At 47.0% G+C, this 21,643-nt stretch overlaps 1 protein-coding gene across 8 annotated transcripts in view; it reads right to left on the reverse strand.

Annotated features, from left to right (window-relative positions):
- Window positions 1-21,643, reverse strand: part of rho-5 (rhomboid-5) — a 270,079-nt gene that overhangs the window by 125,119 nt on the left and 123,317 nt on the right. For all 8 annotated transcript variants that reach the window (XM_031981458.2, XM_031981457.2, XM_031981456.2 and 5 more), the window contains one exon: window positions 5,537-8,377. In XM_031981458.2, coding sequence (XP_031837318.1) covers window positions 5,537-8,346 — 2,810 coding nt within the window. In that variant the 5' untranslated portion in view covers window positions 8,347-8,377. The remainder of the gene's footprint in view (window positions 1-5,536; window positions 8,378-21,643) is intronic.

A 21,643-nucleotide genomic window follows, 5' to 3' on the forward strand; every position in this document is an offset into this window, starting at 1 on the left:
CATTCCCCAAGAAAATTCTAAAAAGCCCTACCGAACGGATTTCCCACGAAACTCACAAAACCCTCGACAGAATTCTCCGTTATTCCCCCTCATCGGTTATGCAAATAGAGGGCGCCGAAAAAAACCGTACACACAGCGCACACGCGTGCACACAGCCGGACAGGAAAGACGATAAACGGTCCAAGCATATGATCGATCGCGGAATACGTTCCCGAGGAGACTTCATCTTTCATGCATGAGAATTTTCGATCGAGCCGGTTCCTCGGGAAATTTCGGTCCTCCGGGCAGCCATGAAAGATCAACACGTGAAAGTCCAACCCGTCGCCATACCATTTAACCGTGCAAAATCCGGGCTATAATTATGGCCACCGATATCTCACTCGTGTTGTCACCTCGAGGCAGACTCCTGATATTTATATTCAAGAGTAGTAGAGACATCTTTCCAAGTAACGTCAAATTACATATTATTCTTCTATTACTAAGACAGTTAAGATAGATACTTCTACTAATAGAATTTTCTCTGATTTTTAATCAATTATTAGTAACAAAGTAGTCGGATGGATCACAGTTCAGAAAGATTATCATAGGCCAAGTGGTTAATCAGCTTCTTTAGTGACTTTTCAAAAAGGTACTCGTGACTTTTCAGAAATCACAACGGAAGAAATCAAAGAATGGATCATTTCGATGACTGGTAGTTCTAATATTAGAGACACAGTGATACTTCTGCGTCTAGGAAGACCGTCTCTTATTTTTATCGCGAATCGAAGGGTTAATCCTTGGCCGGCGACACGGCCGAGACTAACGGGACGATTAGGATCGACGTCAGCTATTTCCGAAATTAGCGAAGCGCCGGGATTACAGCCGCGTAATTGTACCGGGTAACAATGCACGCCGGGAGACGGTCTGGTTGCCGCCTGAGCGCAGGGTGCAGGGAGCTGTACTTATTGCGGAACTTCCAACGCCTTTGTTCTTTCGGAATGAATCTCTAATAAGGCGGTGTTCGCCTCGGAACGCTTGTTCGACCGAAGACGCGTGGGGCGCGCGCGCGAGGGCAACGGCCGCAAAGTTACGTTCCTTATTTCGAACCTCGCGACGACCGCAATCGGATATCCTGTTTTCCGGTGTAACGACCATTGAGAACTGGAGTTTCAATAAATTAACTTCTTCTCCATTGTTCGGTGATTTAATGAGCGTTTCAATGGGGGATTTAAGTTTCCCCTTTGTTTCTGGGGCTCGCGGGTTGCGAGGGATGGTTGACGGAATGGGGAAGAGCGAACTGTGTGAATTTCTTGGATTGCAGGGGACTTTTTGCAATATGCAATTGGAAATTATGGAAATGGAACATCGCGGTGGAATTGTTTGTTTGAGTTCTTGGAAAGTGAAGAGAGATTGACACTGTAACTATCAGATGGGTCGAAATGACCCATTCCTAAATTCTTTTACAATTATTGAAAGAGCAATAGATCCTGCTCTAAGGAATTTCTGAAGAAATTGTTTTAGTAGTACGCGAACTAAGCTTTGAGTGATCGAAATCTCGATAGATACTCTTGGGGTTTCTATAGAAAAATGTTAAAGTCAGCTTGACTACTTGGTAGTTCCAGTGTTAAGGATTGTAGCGTGAAATATTCGCTTGGAGATTTTTGCAATATTTTGAACTAATTAATCTAACTACCATAAAATATTTGAATATTCGCGTCTCCTTCTAACGACATAAAAGTATCATATATTCATACACGTGTACCTAGTTTCGATTGTATAATTAATTACTTGTCCTTAAAGCGCTAAAGCAAGCTGTTCCACGCGAATCACGGTAGCGGCTTATTTCTCAGTGCCGCGAAATACGAGAAACTCGAGGGCGCATAATAATATGCGTGACAAGGGCCGCGATACGCGAGCAACGAATTACTCGTTCGCTCGATTATCCGGCCGATCGGGAAACCGAGAAATCCACGTAGTTAAACGAGACGTCGAAACGCGGCACGTTCGTGTTTACCGCGGCCGGATTTGCAAATTTAAAATCCACGAGAGCGGAAACTCCAGGGGTTCCGAGGAGGGACCAGGTTTCATTCCAGGAAACGCGAGCAGATGCCGAAGTAAACAAGAAATAACTCACGGCAACGTCCGCGGAATAAGTTAACGTGTTTTTCGCGCGGCCGTCGCGGCAAGAAAGTCTCCGACCGCGGGACTTTCTTCGGGAATAAAAGTTCTTGCGCCGGTGTAACCTGAAAACTGCGATGCCTCCATGAAATATACAGGGATTCCATTTTTTTTTCCTCCCCGGTAACATAAAATGACATCTTTAATCAAGTCCCTGAGACTCCGACGTTTATATTCGCCGCGTATGCATCCGATATCTGAGATACGGTTATACTCCTGCTGTATCTTCTCTTGTAGACACTGTTTACTTCGCTGTAATTAAATGTTACTTAAGACGCTGCATTTAAAACTATCGCGACTAAAATACGTTATAAAAATTGTGAAAAATCTTGATACCGGTTATAGAAAGTTTCTCAGTTAATAGTAATGAAAGTACCTTAATACAGTTCCTCTATGATGAATAAAATACTGATACATCTTGCTCTAAAGATACTCACTAACACAAGTAAAAAGTCTATTAAAAAATATTTTCTACAATTTCGAACTACACTCGAATAGTTTCCATTTCAATCCTCGCTCCAATGGCACACAAAAGCACCAATTACATTTCCCCGCATCATTCCGTGCTTTTATCCTTTCCATCTCTTCAATCAACACGAATATTCCCTTCAACGAAACTGATTCCTTCGGCACTCCCATTTCCAATTGCGAACGGACAACACACCTTGTCAAAGGTAATACGCGAAACACAGCAGCGATCGGTATCCGGAGCGCGAGCGCCGCGAACATCGCCTCCCAGAAGAGTCATTAGCCCCCTGTTAGCCGACGTTCAGCCGGAATGCAGACACGAGGTCAGCGAATTTTCCCCGGCGAAAACAGAGGGCACCGAAGGGACTGGCAGGCGGTCGGACCGAAAACCGAGACACGGGAAGGGCGACGATACCTTTCTCGGCGGAACGACAGAAGAGATTACGTCCGCACACGCCCGTTCCGCCGAACAGTGCAGTTTGCCCTCGAAAATCGGCCCCGCGCCAGTTTGCCGAAAGCTTCGCGCGCCCGCCAAGCCGATTGCGATTTTCACTCGCACCGGGAAAATAGGAAATTGCTCGGGCCACGCGAGAACGGAGTTCCATCCCGCTGCTAATGACGCGCGCTTAAGGGCGACCGAGATTACCGTCACTTACCAGCCACCGAGCTTTTCGCCTTTTCGCGCTACCCTCGCGAGACAGTTTCCAGCTGACTGTGACTGTTCCGGGGGGTGTTTGACACCTTGGAGGTTAAGAGAGTTCTGGATGTTACTGTCTGTTTCAGGGAGAGGAATCGCGTGCTCTTGATGTCTGTAGTTCGAAATTGCTGGGTTCGCTCGGTTTAAGTAGAAAGGGCAATGACTGGTCAGACGCGAGTTTAAATGTTTCGGTATTTCAATATTCCAATTTACCACTTGGGATAAGGTCATCGATTCTTCATGGAAACTCTCGATTCAAGATTCCCAATTCCTCCGAAAGCACCGGAAGAACAATGTTCGAGCCGTTGATCAACCGATAAAACAACGTTCGTCCTAGCCAAGCGAGAAAGCACGCGAAGCGCTACCTGGAAATTCAGCTTGACATCCCGGTCGATCAGGAGAAAAGACAAAACTGTTTCCCAGCTGGAAAATATTCGCCGTCGTAAAGGGAACACGCACGACGGTGACAATATTTCTGAAAAAAAGAGAGGAAACGAAAAAGATGGAGAAACAGAGGAGGAGTGGCAGGAGGAAGATGGAAAAATCAGCAGCGCACCGAAAACGTGCGAGCGAAAGCTTTGGCTGTCGGTAATGCATCATTGACTTTGAAACGTTGAAAAGGGACACTGGCGAAGTTGCAGAGGCAGCGGCGGCGGCGGCGGCGGCAGCCGATGAAGATGAAAAAAATAAAGTGGGCCACGATACTCCATTAACCTGATTACTGCGACGAAAGTAACGACCCTTTCTGTGCTCCCGCGGCTTCCGCGCGACTGCTAAATGTGGACACGGCCTACATTCCAGTTCATTTTTAGATAACGTTTTAAACAGTGATCATCAACTGTGAAACAAAGCGGTATCGGAGCACTTCGCCGCGATTCCGCTCTGTTCCCGAGCTACTGAAATACTAATCCGCGGCCTGAATTCGTTAATATAGGTCGGAATTTGCGTATCACGGTATTGATAATAATAGACGGGCCGCCACAGCCGTTACATACGTTCGCCGTCCGACGGAAACACGGCTAATAAGTGACGCATTACGATCCGGACTACTTTCCTCCCCCTTTTCTCCCATGAATTATTCAGCGCACGCTCCCACAGATAACGAACGAACGAAACATTGTTTTACGAGATCTCGTTGGGACTGACGTCTAGTTTCACTTCAATTATTTGTGTTTATTACATCCTTGGTGTTCTGCAATGATTTTGGTCGATGTTTCTAAAGGAATGTTGACTTGTTGAGATTGTGGATTGTTGAGATATTTACTGTTAGGATCGTCTGCAATGAAACTTACATCTGAAGACATTTAATTTGAAATTATGAAGTATATATAATATGCTTCCCGAGTTTCATAGTTCCTTGACTTTCATAATAAACTCTACTCCTGCTGTCTTTGTTCAACGCACGTTGACAGCTTCCTTTTAATATACACGAAATGTGTACCAAATATGTACGGGACTAAATATTGTCAGGCTCGTATCTCCGCTCGCCGGGCAGCTTTAATATCGAAGGGAAACGGAATTGAGTCACCGAGCCGAGCGACGTTTCTGCGTACGCAAGGCCAGCGATGCGCATCGGAAAAGTGGTTCCCAACCCTCCTCGGAGCTTCTCTGCCGGCTATAAATAACGTTCATCCTGCAATTAAACCTCCCGAGGCTCTAATTCGCGAGATTTATCATAAACGCGCGTGATCGCGGGAACACGCGTATTGTCCGGATCCAGTGTACTCGTTAATCCCGGGCTACAAACGGCTCAGCTCCAGCCGCGTGCAACTTCTTTAATCCGCGCGCCGACCATTCGTGGCGCGATTAATCCATTTTCGCTCTCCGAGCCGTTTACTGAGCCGTTTTTATCGTCGTTACATGATTGGAAACGGATTCTCCTAATTCGTAAGAATATTGCCACTTTATTTTCGCGGCGAGTTCATTGAAAAGAGGATTAAATCGACTCATCTCAGAATTTATATTTTGATAGTATTTAAATTACGAAACTTTGCGAAAGGTTTTCAATTAAATCTGTGTATCTGCACAGATACAAGATTAGATCCTTCGAGCCTCAAGAAGTCTCGTAAGTCGCTGCGAGTGCTCGGTAGTTTTAGCGTTAACTCTGAAACTAGTTTGAAAAGACTTTTTCGAAAATCATTAGAAATCTCCCTCACTTGAAGACAACACACCAAAGACACTCGAATCCAAATACCAAAGGAATCATCCACTTACCAAGAAGCCTGCGTAGGTATCGAAGGCAGCGCGCCAGGCGGCAGAGACCTCCTAACAGCCTGGCAGCAAGACCTCGTGTTCCCGTTGACCTCGTTACAGCAGGACGGCGGGTTGGTGCACACGTGACGTCCAACAACACTGTTCGAAGTACTGGTAAACTCGACCGCGGAAGCTCTAACCTTCGGCCTAAGCAACGGCGACATGGAGAACCCGTCGCGCTGATTAGACGCGGAGCTGCTCGAGCTGCTGGAGCCAGGGCTACCGCTTAGTCCACGTCCAGGTGACGCGTAAGCGAAACCGCGCAGCCGGAAGTGGGACTGATGGTACGGGTAGCCGGCTGGCGGCGGTAGCCGGTAATGATGATGGAAGCCGAGGTCCCGTCTCATGTAGGGATCACCGGGATCATTGGCGGGCACGTAGCGGTCGGTCGGCGTGTGCGCCGAAGGTGGCACGTACCTCTCGACGTACCTGTCGGGGTAGAGCACCTCCGGAGGCGGCTGGGGCACGTATCTCTCGACCGGCGTGTGCGCCGTCGGCGGCACATAGCTGCCAGCCGCCGTAGACCCTCCATAACTGCGATCAGTCGAGGTGACGGTGGAGGCGGCGCAAGACGATATCGGCGTTATGCGGCCGGTGTAGCGATCCTTCGGCTTCGGCAGGGACAGGTACTTATCCGCGGCTCGCGCAGGAGAGTATCGATCAGCGGCGCCATGAAACCGATCAGGAGTAGCAGTGCTCGAGACGAATCTATCCGCGCTAGAAACCGCGCTGGAGAACCTGTCGTACCGGTCCTGCCCGCTGAGCCTGTCGAACTGTTCGCTGGAGCTGGCGACCGTGTAGCGGTCGCTGCTGTAGCTCTGCACGGACTTGGACACTTGCAGGTACTTGTCGATGCCGGTCTTCGTTGTACTTTGGTAGCTGGAGGCAGTCGAGCTACCAGCCGCCGACACGCTCGATCTGAGGCCAGTGCTGGGCTCCGGCGTCGGCGAGATGGACGTGAAGCGGTCGTTGCCGGCCGACTGCGTGGCCGTGGTGTTCGCGTAGGACGAGTGGTACCTGGCGATGGTGTCCGTGGACGAGGACGACGAGGAAGAAGTCGTCGACAGTAGCCGCTCCGTCGAGGAGCCGGAGATAGAGTATCGGTTGGTGTCGTTGGCAGCGAGTCTGCCGTCGTGCCCAGGCGACGATCCGGCGAGGAAGCGATCATTGGACACGCAGTACCTGTCGCTGGGTCTTGGCTGGCTGCAGCGTTGAACGGCGGACTCGTTGAACCTGTCCGCCCCGGAGACGTACCTGGACTGGCCGCCGACTTCCTGGAAGCTAGCGTATCTACTGAAGTCCGCTGGCGCTGGCGATCCGCTGGGTCTGTCGGTATACTTCTGGCACACCGTCTCGACGCCTCTGTCCGCGTACAGACGTCTCTGCTCGTTGCTGTTGCCTGATACTTGGAGGCCCCTCTCCGTCGCCGAGTATCGCTGATGACCGGTCTCAGGGTTCGGCGAGCTCGAGAGGAACTTCTCCGCGGGTATCGTCGGGTAGCGATCATGGTGGACGCTTTGCGCCGCCTCCTGCCGGTGGTAGCGCTCGTAGACGGGCGACTCGAGGTACCTGTCCTTGCTCGCGAACCTCTCTGGCACTGGGGCGTGAATAGGCGACGAGGACAGTAGCCTGTCCGTAGAGATGGCCGAGTATCTGGAGTCCTTGCCTGTGGTGTACACCGAGTTCCTCTCGCTTTGGAGGCTAACCTGCAGGCTGCCGAGAACTGGAGACGATCCGGACAGCAGTCTGTCGCTAGCCGCAGCGTACCGTTGCTGCTCCTTGGGCTCGTGCACGGAGGAGGATTGCTGGCCAGCCAGCAGTCGGTCCGCCGATGAGAATCGTTCGGCGGCGGATGGCATCGGTGAGGCTGGCGCTGTACCGCCGCCGAATCTGGCGCTTGGAGAGCCTGGGGCCAGAATCCGATCAGCAGCAGGATAACCGGCCAGACTCTGGCTAGAGGCATACTTCTCGCTAGGGCTGGGCGAGAGCGGCGGCGGCGGGACGAACAGGTCGTTCGCCGGTGCTGGCGACGGTGGCGAGGGGAACGTCTCCGACGAGAAGGGACTGGCCGCGCAACTCGACGCCAGGATGTTCGCGTTCGCATACTCGTTGCCCGAGGACACCAGTTCACCGACCGGGTTCCCGGCCTGCTGGAAACGCTCGCTGGGGACCAGGGACAGCCTCTGCTCGCCGTGTAGACCGGCCAGCTCGCCGAAGCGCGGGTAACGGTCCGAGAGGACGGTCTGGGGCAACGTTTGACCGGACGAGGACCTGGCAGTAGTGTATTGATGATGAGCTTGAATAGAGGATTGCCCGAACCTGTCTTGGCCCGAGTAGTGGGCGAACCGGTCGCAGCTCGACTGAATCGAGCGAGTCTCCGCGCAGGATTTCGGGAAGTCGTCGAGCGACGGCTTGTCCGTCGACTTGTCGTGCCGATCGATGATGCGATCACGGACGCCATAGTCGTGCTCGTTCGACTGAGTCTGGGACTCCGGCTGGTAGCGATCTTGGCTCGCGGAGGAGCTTGCTGCGCTCGAGACGGTTCGCTGGTCCGTTTGCTGCTGTTGCTGCGCCGGTGGTTGCTGTTGGGATGGTTGCGGCTGTTGCTTGTAGCAGTCTGACGGGGCTGCGGAGACGATCTGGGAACCGACACTTCCAGACGCACCGGCGGTCGATCCTGGAACCGGAGATGACGAGGGCCCGTATTGAGAGATCGGGTGTTGGTGCAGTAGGAGACGTTCTCTTCGGCCATAGTCGTCGTCTGTCGGCATCCTGGTGGCCCGGGGCCCGCTGTCAGGACATCTGGAACAGGAGCATTCGCGACGTTACTTACTTGTCTAGCTTCAGGTTTCTCGTGCATTTCGTTAACAATTTGTATACTTCAGGAATAGCAGCTAAGCACATGTTTATTATAAAAGAAACTCCTCTTATTCGGTAGCTTTCCTCTAGACAAACAGCAAAGGTTAAGGTTCGTTTTCGTTGGTAAGTAGAAGAGGTCAGCGCTCAGCCAGACATCACTGTCAGCGCTCTGCTCTAATTCTAAAAGTAGTAGGAATCAATGTTTCGCCAGACACCGGAGAAATATTAAATAAAATGTAATCCTATCCAGCAGCAGATTTTCAAGCTTCGACTTCCAGATTTTCCGCCGTAAAGGACATATATCCTTCGCAATTCCCACGTCATAATTCGTTCGTCGTCGACGTGGGCAGTGGTAATTTTCTACAATATTTTAACGGTGAAATATAATACGCGAAAGCGACCGTGGGCAGATACGAATTGCTTGTTACTTGACGTTAAAACGTGGCCCGTATAATCGATCGCAAATTAATTGGGGCCGCGGTGACCGGCGTTTCAGAATGGCCCCCGCGTGTCCGAACGAGTGACGCGTGCGGTCGTTCGTAACCGCCGGCCGGGGCTGCGCCGAATTGCCGCGAAACACAACGATTTTCATCGATCACCGCTTAAATCCTCCGAAGAGTATCGGCCGGGCCCCCATGAAACTTTTACTACGGTCTCGCGCGACTGTGAATACGAAATTCACGGTCCTGTCCCATTGTTAATACCACCGAATCCTGCTTTATTCCCCGGCGTTCCTATTTTACGGGGCTGCGTTCCGTTAAACAACGGGATATTCGCGACGCTAAGTGACGCTGAAAAAAGAACGTGGGATTAAAAACTGATTGGAAAAAGGCAGGGAATTTTTTAAGTTCGATTCAATCTTATGTATTGTGGTTTGTATTTTATCGAAGAACATATTGTGCTAATAACTTGGTAAGTATTTTATCGATATTTATCAATAATAATAGGAGATAGCTGTTCGATTCGAATAATTTTTATGGTTCCCGAAAATTGTGAAATTATTATATAAAGTAGAATATAGAAAAGTTTTTTGATTAATCATACGTTTTGGCAGTGAAAATTGAAAGAATTTCAAAAATATAATCGGTTATTTGAATGTATAATTAACCGAACTGTAAGCCGCTCATTTTACCAGTAGAAAGAGTACGCCATTAATCAGACGCGTTTGGAACGGGAGTAAAATATTCCACGGTGTGTATTCTCGATAGAAATAACTTTCGCCGTATATTTCGAGTAATCCCCGGGTTTGCAAAGTTACAGCGGAATAGTCTGTAATTTCTCTGGGGTGTTTCACGGTACGGTTATCATAATCAGTAATTATTGTTTGCGTAGTAACTTTCGGATTAATTGGAAGCACAATAGTACGGACGAAACATATAGTTCTTATGTCGTAAAAATTCTGTACGTTATTGTTATAAAAATATATTCTGACAACTATACACGACGATACGAAGCAATATTTCATTTGAATTAAGTCTGTTTCATAAAGTATTATTATTCTCCATACGGCTGTTATTTAATCGAAGATTCAATTGTATGTATTCTTATTAATTGTTCATCGGATTACAGCGTCAATGAACCGAATATTCTCTCCGTCGATAGCATAAATCCTTTATAAAAAGCCACGTAATTTCATCTGGGGAATTAAGGTGTAACGCTACACAGAACCACCGCGCTGTAGTAACAAAAGGTGTAACCAGTGAGAGAGTGTAATTGCTCGTATATTAGAAGCGAAGGCAGAACCTACAATCACTCGCTGGCAGAATGAACCGTGTAATTGATCAGACGTTTCATCGTGGAAGATGACTGCCTGGCTAAAGTATCGACCACCTTATCCCTGTTATTACAAAGCGTGTCGTTTAATCGTAAAATATGTTTCAAGCTCGTGTCCGACACTTTTACACTATGATTATCACTGCCTTATTTTCTCATAACTATTCCCTGAAAAACATACAGAATTGATATAAAGTTATTACTAACATATAACAATCTTAGCCTTAAAAATAATAGAACTTAGAAAGTTCTAAAAAGGAGTATATCGAGTAAACCAGTAAATTAAAGAGACAACGCAACAACAGAAAGAAACTGTTTCATGAGAAGTTCAGCTAACTGACGTTATTAAATCCAACCTAGATCTAACGTCTGATCAGTCATAGACTCCATCTACTTTCCTGATCGCAACGAACCGTTTCTACTGTATAATAAACACCCCAATACATATGATACCAATATACACATAAATCCATCAATTTCCAAAACCTATTCATTATTATCAACCCCATTAAAACAAAACTAAAATTTCCCATAGTGGGTACTTAAACGAACCGATCTCGGCCGAGCAGAGAATAAAATTACGGGAAACACGCGCTCTTAATTAACGCCAGACAACAGAATAAAAACTGCGCGCGACATCGAAATGGTTCTCGGAACGAGGGAAAAAAAAGCTTCGCGAATCGTTACGAGAACGATTGAACGACCCCATTGGCAATTCGCGGCGTGTCGAATCGATCGTAACGGAGCGCGTTCGGTGAGTTTACGCGACGCCCTCCTCCCCTCTCGAAAAGAGGAAAAAAACCGGTGAGCTCCGGAGGAAAGAAAAGACGAGGGAATTGGTCCGCGAGGAGGAAATAAAACGCTCGAGTCGACTTGTCGTCGCGCGCTTAGGGATCCGCGGGCGGCGCTCGCGATTTTTGCGGATTGCGGGGATCGAGAGCGTGCAAATAACATTTATTGGGCCAGCCAGCCGCCGCTGATACGGGAAAGAGAGACATTCGGCCGGTCTGCAATGCGTCTATCGCGGCGGAAGGAAAAACCTCCGGCGGAAGGTGGAAACGGCACGCGCGTTCCCGGTGTCGTAAAGATAAAGCGCAGCTGGCGTGCCGCGAAAGAGTCAGCCGTACGCTTCCTCGCTGTATTTTCCTTTTTCACGCTCCTCGGGAATCGCACGGCCAACGGCGCCGCGGAAATTTTTTAATTTTCTCCGCACGACGAGCTCGAGGATACGGGAATTCAGAAACAGGCACTTTGCTTGAATTATGGCGCGATCATTGTTTAGAAACGATTTTAGAGAATTTCTGGGGTGTGTTGATGTGTAGTTAGGATTCTTTGTGCAATTGTTGATATCTTTTGTGAACGATTTGAGGTATAGAGGTTATTGGGGCGTTTAATTCGTTTTTTGAGAGAGAGATGAATTGGGATTTCGTGAGAGATAGTAGTATAAGTCAACGATTTGTCAAGCATGCAAGATAATTTTAAACGTAACAAGTGAAACAAGTCAACGTTTTATCAGACAAACAACCCAAGTGAAAATTCACCAATAAATACCTACAATCACCAACCACGATAAACTTCGCAAACATTTTTCCATTAACCCTAGTTTCATCAACCCATTACACCTAAATTACGCATCCTTCTGAATTACACGCAACAGCAGTAATCGGATATTCCCCGAATTTCCAATCTACGTTACTTCTCCATAATCACAGTTACCCATCGAGGAAAATGCGAGCAGTAAATTCCACGGATCGCGGGGAGGATGCAAAAATTAATTAAACGAGAAGTTCCCAGTGTCAGGTAAACGAAGAATGTGGAAAGTTTCCAGGGAGCTGACCGAGTGCCGTGTTTCACGTGCCTTCCCGTTTCTTTCTTCCCCGAAGAACGAGCCGCAGGGACACCGGCGGACGACGCTGCAGGCAGTTTTTGCAATTAGCGCGTTCAGCGTGCTCCTATCCTCGTTCTACCCGCCGCCCACCGTTCTCAATCGCTTTCCAGTCTGATTCAACCCCTACCACGGCGTCACCCGACACCGCCTGGAAACACTCATAGTCGGGCATGTTCCCGAACCGAACATTATTGCCAGATGGTTCTCGCGGCTGGTTACCAACGCAGCTACGCGAAAGTGTCGCGCGATCCTGCATACCCGGCCGATTCAACTCGCGCCGTGCCTCCCGTTTTGCTCCCTTTTTGTGTCCTTCTTCGGAAGTTTGCGGAACCGACGTCGACACGAGGAACACTGAAATTTTCGAACGTTCGAACTGGATAATTTTCCAGTTAACACTTAACCTACCAGACGAGTCGAAATGACACGTTCCTGGTTTCTTCTTCTTGCAATTATTAACACTAGGTTTACGGAGCGCGTCAATTTTACGCACATTGAATTTTGTAAACATCATTTGGTAAATGTTTCCATTTTGTTTCTATTTTTAAATTTATAATTTTCAAAATCTAAATAGGCGAATGTCGACTGCTCTAGGAACAATAGAATAAACTGTACAATAAATGAAGTTGCTATAGAGGAACATCAAAAAGTGAATTTAACTGCTTGGTAGGTTTAGTGTTAATTTATAATAAAATCCAGAGAGTTTACTCTACTGGAAAATGAAAGTTTCATGGAAGACTGTTTTATGCTTAGAGTTTTGAGTGAAGGGATAAAATTAATGGGAGGTAGAAGGTTAAAATTGTTGAAGTCGTTTTGAATTTTTCAAGCTGTAACAATGATTGGTACGCCTGGTATGTCAGTGAAGGAATTTATTTTCCTTCCGCATACTGAACACTTTCGGTATGAGTGACAGTGACTGTGAATGAGGCGGCGAGAAAAGTTTCCCCGGCTGTCTTCTAGAGCATTGCGTTCCTATTGCGAGGGAAAAAGTGGGAAGTTCCTTCAAGGACAGAATAATGAAATTACCCGAAAGATGAGAAAAAGTTGTAAAACGACACCGAGATATATAACTCCAGAAAGTTTAATTAAATGAAGTGAGCCCTGTTCGTAAACTTTCTTAAAAATGTGGCAGGAGTTTCGCTGTTAATATTAACAGTTGATCGTAAATTTAAGAGTGGAATTAGTTTTCTACTTTCTTCTAGATTGTTTAATAAACGCAGCTAGTGTTTGGCCATATATTAGAGACCAGAGATGATTTTGCACTCTTTGAGAATTCCTTAAAAAATACTGGAACTTCTTATTTTATTTTAAATATCAAATATACGTATATCAATCGAATACATAACGCGGTACGAATCGATGCTACAGCAAATTCTGTTTTAATGAAGTTGTCTGACCATAAGGGCACTCGTTCTGTTAGTACGCCTAGATATTAATCTCATTTCATGTGTCTGAGCAAATATAGTGCACAATTTGTTCGACTACTCAGATAAGCTTCTCATTTCACTTGTCTAACCACAGGACAACCTCGTTCTACTTGTCTGCCCACAGACCAGCGATATTCTACTGAAACTTATACGAACCTTGCCCTACATGCCCAACCAGTATCAAGCATTATTCTGCTTGTATGATTATACATTGTCTACAGTACACTTGTCTGACTAGATACACATCTCGTTCCACTTACATCGCTATTCACCATTACGAAATGACCCTTCAGATGAGTCATAATCTATCTCGCCTCAGACACGGTCAATCCATATCCAACAATCCATTAGAACATAAAAACACTTCAACAATAAAACACAGTACAAATTTCATTCTTCCTCTAGTATTCAAGCTTTAGACATACAATTTGGCATCATTTACTGACGCTTCTGTATACTGTAAAGAATATTCTCGTAAAGGGTTATCCACTACGCTTATTAGATTCGAAATGTATCACTCTGTACAGAATGATTAACAAAATCAGTGTACATATCAGTAAAATAGGTAAAAACAAAATTCATAACAGACTGCCAAATATCTGAACCGATTTCCAGCGCAAGTGGTTAAACCAACTAATCCCAACAACATTCGAAAACAATTTTCCCCAACACCGTGATCCCTCTTCACGCTCCATCGCGCGACGCTCCATTTTCCTGCGGTGCGCGTAAAGCAGCGGGGGAATCCTCCCTCCTCGAAGGCGGCGGTGATCTCAATCCACTTAGAGCCGCGAGACAATCCAATCCTATCGTTGTAACAGTTTCCACGGCCGGAGGCTAACGGAACCACCGACGCAACGCTTGCCCGAGACGATGGTCTCGCTTCCGGCCGGATAATGTCGAAGATTTACGCAGGAAATTCTTCGAGTCCCCGTCGAATATTGCGGACGAAAGCCGACCCCTTTCCCTCCCCCGCCCGGCGGAAGGAGATTTGACAAATGGTTTTATCCGGCAGTTGACGCCTCGGTTGACGCGCGTACGTGCACATGACACGTGTCGCGTGTGTCGCCTCGCGCGACCTCGGTCCCAATGGGAACCTGAGAATATGTCATTCCTCGACGTTCGTGAAATGGATGGCGGCGGGCGCGGCGCACCGGCGATGACGAAATTTTGGACGGCGAACGGACCAGGAATTCCGTCGCTGCTGATTCCGACAGCTCAGAGATCCGGCGAAATAATGTGTCGACCGGAGAATCGAGCGAGCATCGATCGCGATTCCATTCGAAATCAATTTCTTGGGGACATCTTGGTAGACACCTTTCAGTGGGTTTTTCGAGTTGCTCCGATTGGGACGATGTTCAGGTGGAAGGCTCCGTTCGATGGTTCTCTCGATGAAACACCGGGCTCTTGGATTTCGAAGTGTTACGGGTTTCTTTTGTGGTATTTTCTACGAATTTCTGTCGCAGGTGGATTTAGAGAGAGGATGTGAGGAAGGATTGGTTTGTTTGTGAATTTAGATAGGTTGAAGGTTCTATTAATAGTTTGTTTAGAGCTGTTTCGGCGTGTGTCTGATTATAGAGTGACTTATACTACTTGGGAGTATCAATTGTGGAGCTCTAATTGGATCTCTACTTATCTGATGTTTAGAGGCATGAATCTACTTGGTCCCTGAATAGACCTAAATTTAACCTTTATCGTCAGTTCGATCTGAATAGAGCTGTACTACTTGTCTGACTTGAATGGGCCTTGATCATTTGTCTAAGTTGAATTAGACTATTATCACTTATGCGATGTGAATACTATTACTTGTATTATGTAAATTAGTCCTGTACTTGTCTGGTAAAATCAAATCTCTATGACCAGCCTGATATGAAGAAAATATACCTTATACTACTTAAATAACTATCATTAAAACCTAAGTAGTCATACTTCAATCGCCAACTAAAAACTAATCACATACGTTTAATATAATAGATAACAAACGAATGCATCAGCATTTGCGATATTGTTTCGTTCTGCGTTTATACAGACATCTGTGAATATATACCAGTAGCCAAAGGGTTAGGCAAAGTTCCTTGAAAAACTCATTCCAAGACTCACACTCGAGAGCTCAAGAATCCAAGAAGCCGAGCCAGCAACGAGCCACCATAAAAACCGTAATCCCATTAAAGATCCGTCACGAGGAGCCCGGAACGGTAATTCCGGCCAACAAAATCCACGTCAAAGTTAACAGCGCAGTACGGCAGTCTTAAGGGAGATCCGAGGGGAATTCCGCTCGGACGCAGCTGCAGCTGCGCCCGAAAAAACTCGTGGCCCGCAACAAAAACCATTTGTCTCCCGCGAAAGGTAAGTAGCCGGGTAGCCAAGCCGTCGAAAGGAAACTACGTCGTCTTCCACGGCGAACGACGGAACGTCCCGGCGATAAGAGTCGCCGGGAAATTCGCTGCCGTCGCTATCTAACCCCCGCCGCGCGGCCGGCTCTCTCTCCTTCCCCGTCGACGACGACGATGAAAAGAACCGTCGGCCAACCGGCCGAAGAACGGCCAGAAAAAGATGCAAATTATCCGGGTAACTGCGTCGACGAAAGTAACGGCCAAACGACCCGCTCGGTTTCATTTCGCGTACCTTCTCCTCCCCCGCCCCCGCCCCCTAGACGGAGAGATCATCGTTACCCCTGCGAAGAAACATACTGTTCCCTGGCAACCGTGCCGGAAAACTTCTCCCCGATGGTCCCCTTTTTTCTTCCGCCGGCGATTTTTTCTCCTGAGAGTGTCGTTAAGCTCGATGTTCGACGTGGTTTCGAGCGGAGGAATTTTTCGGCTGAGACGGGGGTGACTTCGGGTCGACGAACGTTTGGGAATTGATACTTCGAGGATGGATTTGGGATTGGAAATCTTGCGGGTTTGTGATTTGAGCTTTGGGGATTGGGAGTGTTTCTTTTGGTTTGTTTGAGGTTTTCGAGGTTTGCATTTTTGTTGGGACTGTGGACTGCAGTTAAAAATCTTTGCAGGTCTTTGTTAAAAACTGAAAGTAAAGATTATTTAAATATGTATAATGAATATATCGAACGAACGAAGTATAGAGAAGATAGTAGTGATTTAATATGCAACCTCTATTCCTAAATAATGCTCCGCAAACGAAAACCTTTTTCCTCGCCGAAGGATTCACGCTATACAGCAATCAAACACTCGAGCCTCGACATTTGTGTCCGATCGACGGTAACACGGTCGAAAACGTTCAACGGTAATTGACGAGCGATTTTATGGACGACGTCGACTGCCATTATTGGATAATACTTGAGTTACATGTATTTTTATTCGTCCCGCGCCTGTATCCGAGCGTGGTTGTTAATTAATTCCCAGTGAAGAGTTAAAGTGCCCCGAAACGATCATTTGCCGCGCAAGGTGGCTGAACGAGGACGTCGATTACTGTCATCAGACACGCGGACGTGATTTCGGTGCCCGTGAATTCGCCGTCTATGCTCGAGAGATCGTTGATTTCGTGATTGTCCCGGCGCGGCGCTAAGCAGGGGTTTTCTCACGGTTTTTCTTCACGACCCAGTTTCCTGATTAAGGGTTACCAATCGCGGATCACACGAGTGGCTTCCTCGGGGACGCTGGAATTGTTTCTATTTTCCGCCAATGGGAACGGAACCGTGAAACACTACTTCTGCTCTTCGCAAGAGTGTCCTTGTACTTCCTTTTATTTTATTCTAACGGAAAAATGTGTTCAAATTCAATTAAAGCTAAAGAAATTCTGAACTATAAATATAAAGTAAAATCAAGGGACTGTATAAACAAAAACTGAAGTTTAGAAGTATACCTTTTGTTTATAGAATAAATTTGTTGAGGACGAACGTTATACAAATAGAAAAGGCTCGTCCCGTTCGTCCGATCATAGACCCCTATTTCACTTTTTAACAGCCCTCGTGTCTGACCGCATACGGGCATTCTACTTGCCAAGTGAAATCACGCTCATCTAAACTATAAAAATCCCCCAAACCATCCCAATAGTACAAACTTCCAATTCGCCATTGAACTAATTTGAGAATCCACGAAAATTCGAGGGATCGCAATCTGAGATCCGTTACACGTCGCAGAAATAAAAGCGACTTATCATTCCGCGCGCGAAGGGAAATCAAACTTCGTCGACAAGAATCGTGGGAAGAACTTACTCGACGGTCTAATATTTATACGCGACAGTTCGATCTATCCGAGGATTCTCGATAACGTTGCGTCAAAAGTTCGCTGCGCTCGCTTTGTCCGGAAGTTGCCGGATTGCTGGGAAGGCGTCGCCGTTGCCTCCCGTGCTCCCGTTTCTCTCCTTATTTCGGTCGCTGCTGGTCTGTTGACAACAGACAGAGAAAGAGAGAGAGAGAGACTTGGAGCCATTTACTTTCGTCACGTCACCGAGCAAGAATCTCGTTCGTTTCTGCGTGACGCAGAGTCCAATGTGCTCGACGTTCCTTGGCTCTCTCCCGCTTCGAAACCCGAGACCCGACAGAAATAGGGATATTCGATTCGCTTCCGGTTTCCTTATTCCAGTGAGACCCGAGCTCTAGAATAGGTTCTCGCCACGTTGTCTCCCGATTCCTTAATTCGACGAAGACGGATTTCTTCCTGACGGAAGTCTCTTATAAAATTCTTAACCGTGATTCTGTCCCCGTGTGAACAATTTTGGAACTGCGGAATCTAGTGTAACAGTTGGTTGCGCTATTTATGTATTCAATTTATTTGTAATATTGAATTGTAATAATATATGGATATTTAATTTGGATTTTGGAATCAAGAGAAATTAATATAGTTTCTGACGAGGATATTTATGTAGAAATCAGGATTTGTATAAGGGGGATAATTGGTTCAATGTTAATTAAGTCAGCGATTAATTAAGTTAGCGTCCAGAATTCCCAGTAATACACGAAACCTGACCAAGACCTAGCCAAGACCTTGTATAAGGGGGATAATTGTTTTAGCGTTAATCGAGTTAGCGGCGAACGTGTCCGGAGTTGCCAATAATAAACAAAACGGGAATGAATATTCCATCGATCCGTATCGCCACGGAACAACGCTCGACCAGCAACTACCAAAATAACCGCAGAGCAAACAACTCGCGCACGAACTTCTCTGAATCAGCCATATCCCCATACAAACATCACCCAGTTACCTCTAACGAGAAGCTTCCTCTCCGCGAAGAAACTTAACAATTCACACAAGAAAGACAAATTGACGGACATATACAATTTACCAACCACGAGGAACTCGACACCCGGCGATACACCGGCAACCGGCGAACCACTGAAAACCATCCGACGGAACAGAGAAGGATCGAAATACCCAGCGAAGAAAACAGTCGGAAACACAGTCGACTTCCGGTAGTTGTGAAAAGTGCCTTCGCCGGTCGTGCTCGCGTTCGGATCTCGTTACAAGGGGATTACGGGGTCGTCCGTTGCAAAGGGAGGAGCTCTACCATTTCTGTTTCCCATTTTCTACTTTCTTCTGCTATTTTTCCATCGAGGCGACTGCCCTCTGAACAACGAAACCGAGCACCGAAATCTCTGACTGCGGCTGGAAAACTGATTACGTATTACTCAATCAATTATAACAGTTAACTCAATTGCAGAATTACTTTTCATGATTCCTTCGTTTTCCTTGGTTCGAGGATGACAATATTCCAACCAGTTTACGTGTTCCACTTTCTATACGAAAAGCATGAACTAAAGACTATACAAAAACAAAATAATTCAATCTGCAACTAAAATCTCATTTCCTCTTACCCTAATATCCACCCTAAATTGTCTTCACCTCTCAATCAAGAATCTCTCGAAACGTTCCTCTCCAAGTAAAAAATCTACAAATATATAAAACTCCGCTTGGACATCTAATATTAATAATCATCCACAAATTACCGCGACTCCTACCATTAAATTAGCTTCGCCACTCAATCAAGAATCTCTCGAATCTCTTCCATCGAAGCAGAAAAACTACAAATACATAAAACTCTTGGACATCTACTGGTAAGAATCACCGACGAATAAAACAAACTCCTTCCCTCGCGCCAATCAATTCACGTTTCCCGAACTCAGCCACTCGAGCCCACACGAAAAAGGAAACGCGTCTCGGACGTATCGGCCGCGTAATCGATACGCGGCAATAGCCGCGAACTACGAAGCCACAAACTCACCCCTGCCCCTGTCCCCCCTCCCCGCTCCGCTGGTAATTTGCCGTCTCTTATTTCCGGCCTCATTAACCGTCTCGCTGGCAGCGCCGGGCTCTGGCATATTGTCGGCCGAGATTTTCTGAAAATTGGACCGATGTTTTCTCGACACGCCGTTCCGTCGTGCTACGATACCCCCTTTCAATAGGACCCGGTGTGCGGCGGCGCTCGGGGGTTGGGGAACAGGCGTGGGGGTGGAAAGGTAGTGGTATAACACGATGAATAGACCGACGCCGTGTGTGCACGCGGCACAATGGCCTGCCTTGCGACTCTGCCATCTCGTACACGCGCACACGCGCGCCGGCACACGTACGCCGACGGTTTGTTCCTGATATTTCCGAATGAAATTAGTTTCGGGATAGTTTGGTTAATTTCTGCTGATCGGAATTGGACCGGCGGGCGAACGGGATTTAGTTGGCAGGGAATGGCACTGCGGGGAATATTGCTGGTAAGGGATCAGATTACAGGGCGGATTTGTTTTCTGCTCGTGAAAACGTGTTTCGTGTTATTGATTACTTTCGAGGATCTTCCGGTGAGGGAGTGTTAATGGAATTATTTCAGGGTGATGATTGGGAGATTGCAAAGATGAATGAAAGATCGAAGAATGAGACGTTGAATTGTTTTAGAGATGGAAGTAGTGTAGATGTCTGGATAATCATACATCTATTCTACTTTCTCAAATAGATATTGAGTCTGATCAATGTTCACCTATTCTACTGGCTTAAGGTAATACCCAAAACACTTGTAAAATCTTCCAATAAAACAAAGTGCAATTTCAATCGTTCGCAATTCATAACCAACCAATTATTCCACAAACTCAATTACATTTCGTCCTATGTAATAAAGAAAGAATGTCATTTAAATTTCGGTGAATACATCGGCGAAAATCATCGAAGGTTCCGTTGACGAGCCATTTGACCGATTCCACCGCCCATTAACCCCTTCCTCGAGTATGAGAATACAAGAGATAGCCGGTGAGCTTCCGATGGAATCCTGGAAGCGTCTTATTAGGCAGATTCCCGGGTATCGGCGAGCACGGTCTGAGCCGAAGGATAATCGAGCGCCGGCAATAACATCGCAGAGCTACATTCCCGCGACGGCCGGCCGTAAATGTCCATTCTGCCGGAACTTTTAAATAGCTCCCGGAAACGCTACGGTATTCGAGGATCAGCGCGGAAATCTGGGCGGCGGCGATCATTCAAAGGAATCGCGTTCGAACGGTCTAACAGCCGATTCCCGGGGATCGCTATTAATTTGTTCAACGAGCCACGGCCGCGTCCTTTACGAGCGTTCTATCCTCCGTCGCGTTTGGCACGGCGCGCGCACGAGACGCCCGCTTTTGGCGCCGCTCCAAATTGAATCCATTTAAATAGTTGGCCTTCTTGCCCCTGGCACCCTTTAACTCTCGATTTTATGAGATCCAGCGATCGCCTGCTGCGACGAGACCCGTCGATGCGCGCCGTAAACGCCGCGAACGTGTTCCCTTTCAGCCTTGATACTTGAAATTGCTTCGATTTTTATGCTGTTAGACCGCTATTTCGTATTTCTTCTTTTGTCGACTCATTAGAGGGCAGGGGGTTGGTAGAAGATTGTTTCTAAGAGAAACTTCTTCGTTTATGATAATGATAAAGTTTACAGTTTCGCTGTGTCAAATCATTTGGTGACTTAGAGGCGCCTCTGCAGTGCAAAGGGTTAAATATCTATATTCACAGACACCGATAATCTAACACTAACGGTTCAATTCCCTCGGAACCCGTCTACTTCGTTCCAAATATTCGATTTTCCCCTTAAATCAAATCCCCCGACAGGGCCATTAACTAATCGACGCCCGGTGAATCCCCTAATTCACAGCATTGAAAACGGGCCGAAGTTCCCCGCTTAAAAAGCGAAGTTCATAACGAGATCCGATGGATC

The sequence above is a fragment of the Nomia melanderi genome, chromosome 14, assembly GCF_051020985.1.
Source record: "Nomia melanderi isolate GNS246 chromosome 14, iyNomMela1, whole genome shotgun sequence".
Taxonomy (NCBI): domain Eukaryota; kingdom Metazoa; phylum Arthropoda; class Insecta; order Hymenoptera; family Halictidae; genus Nomia; species Nomia melanderi.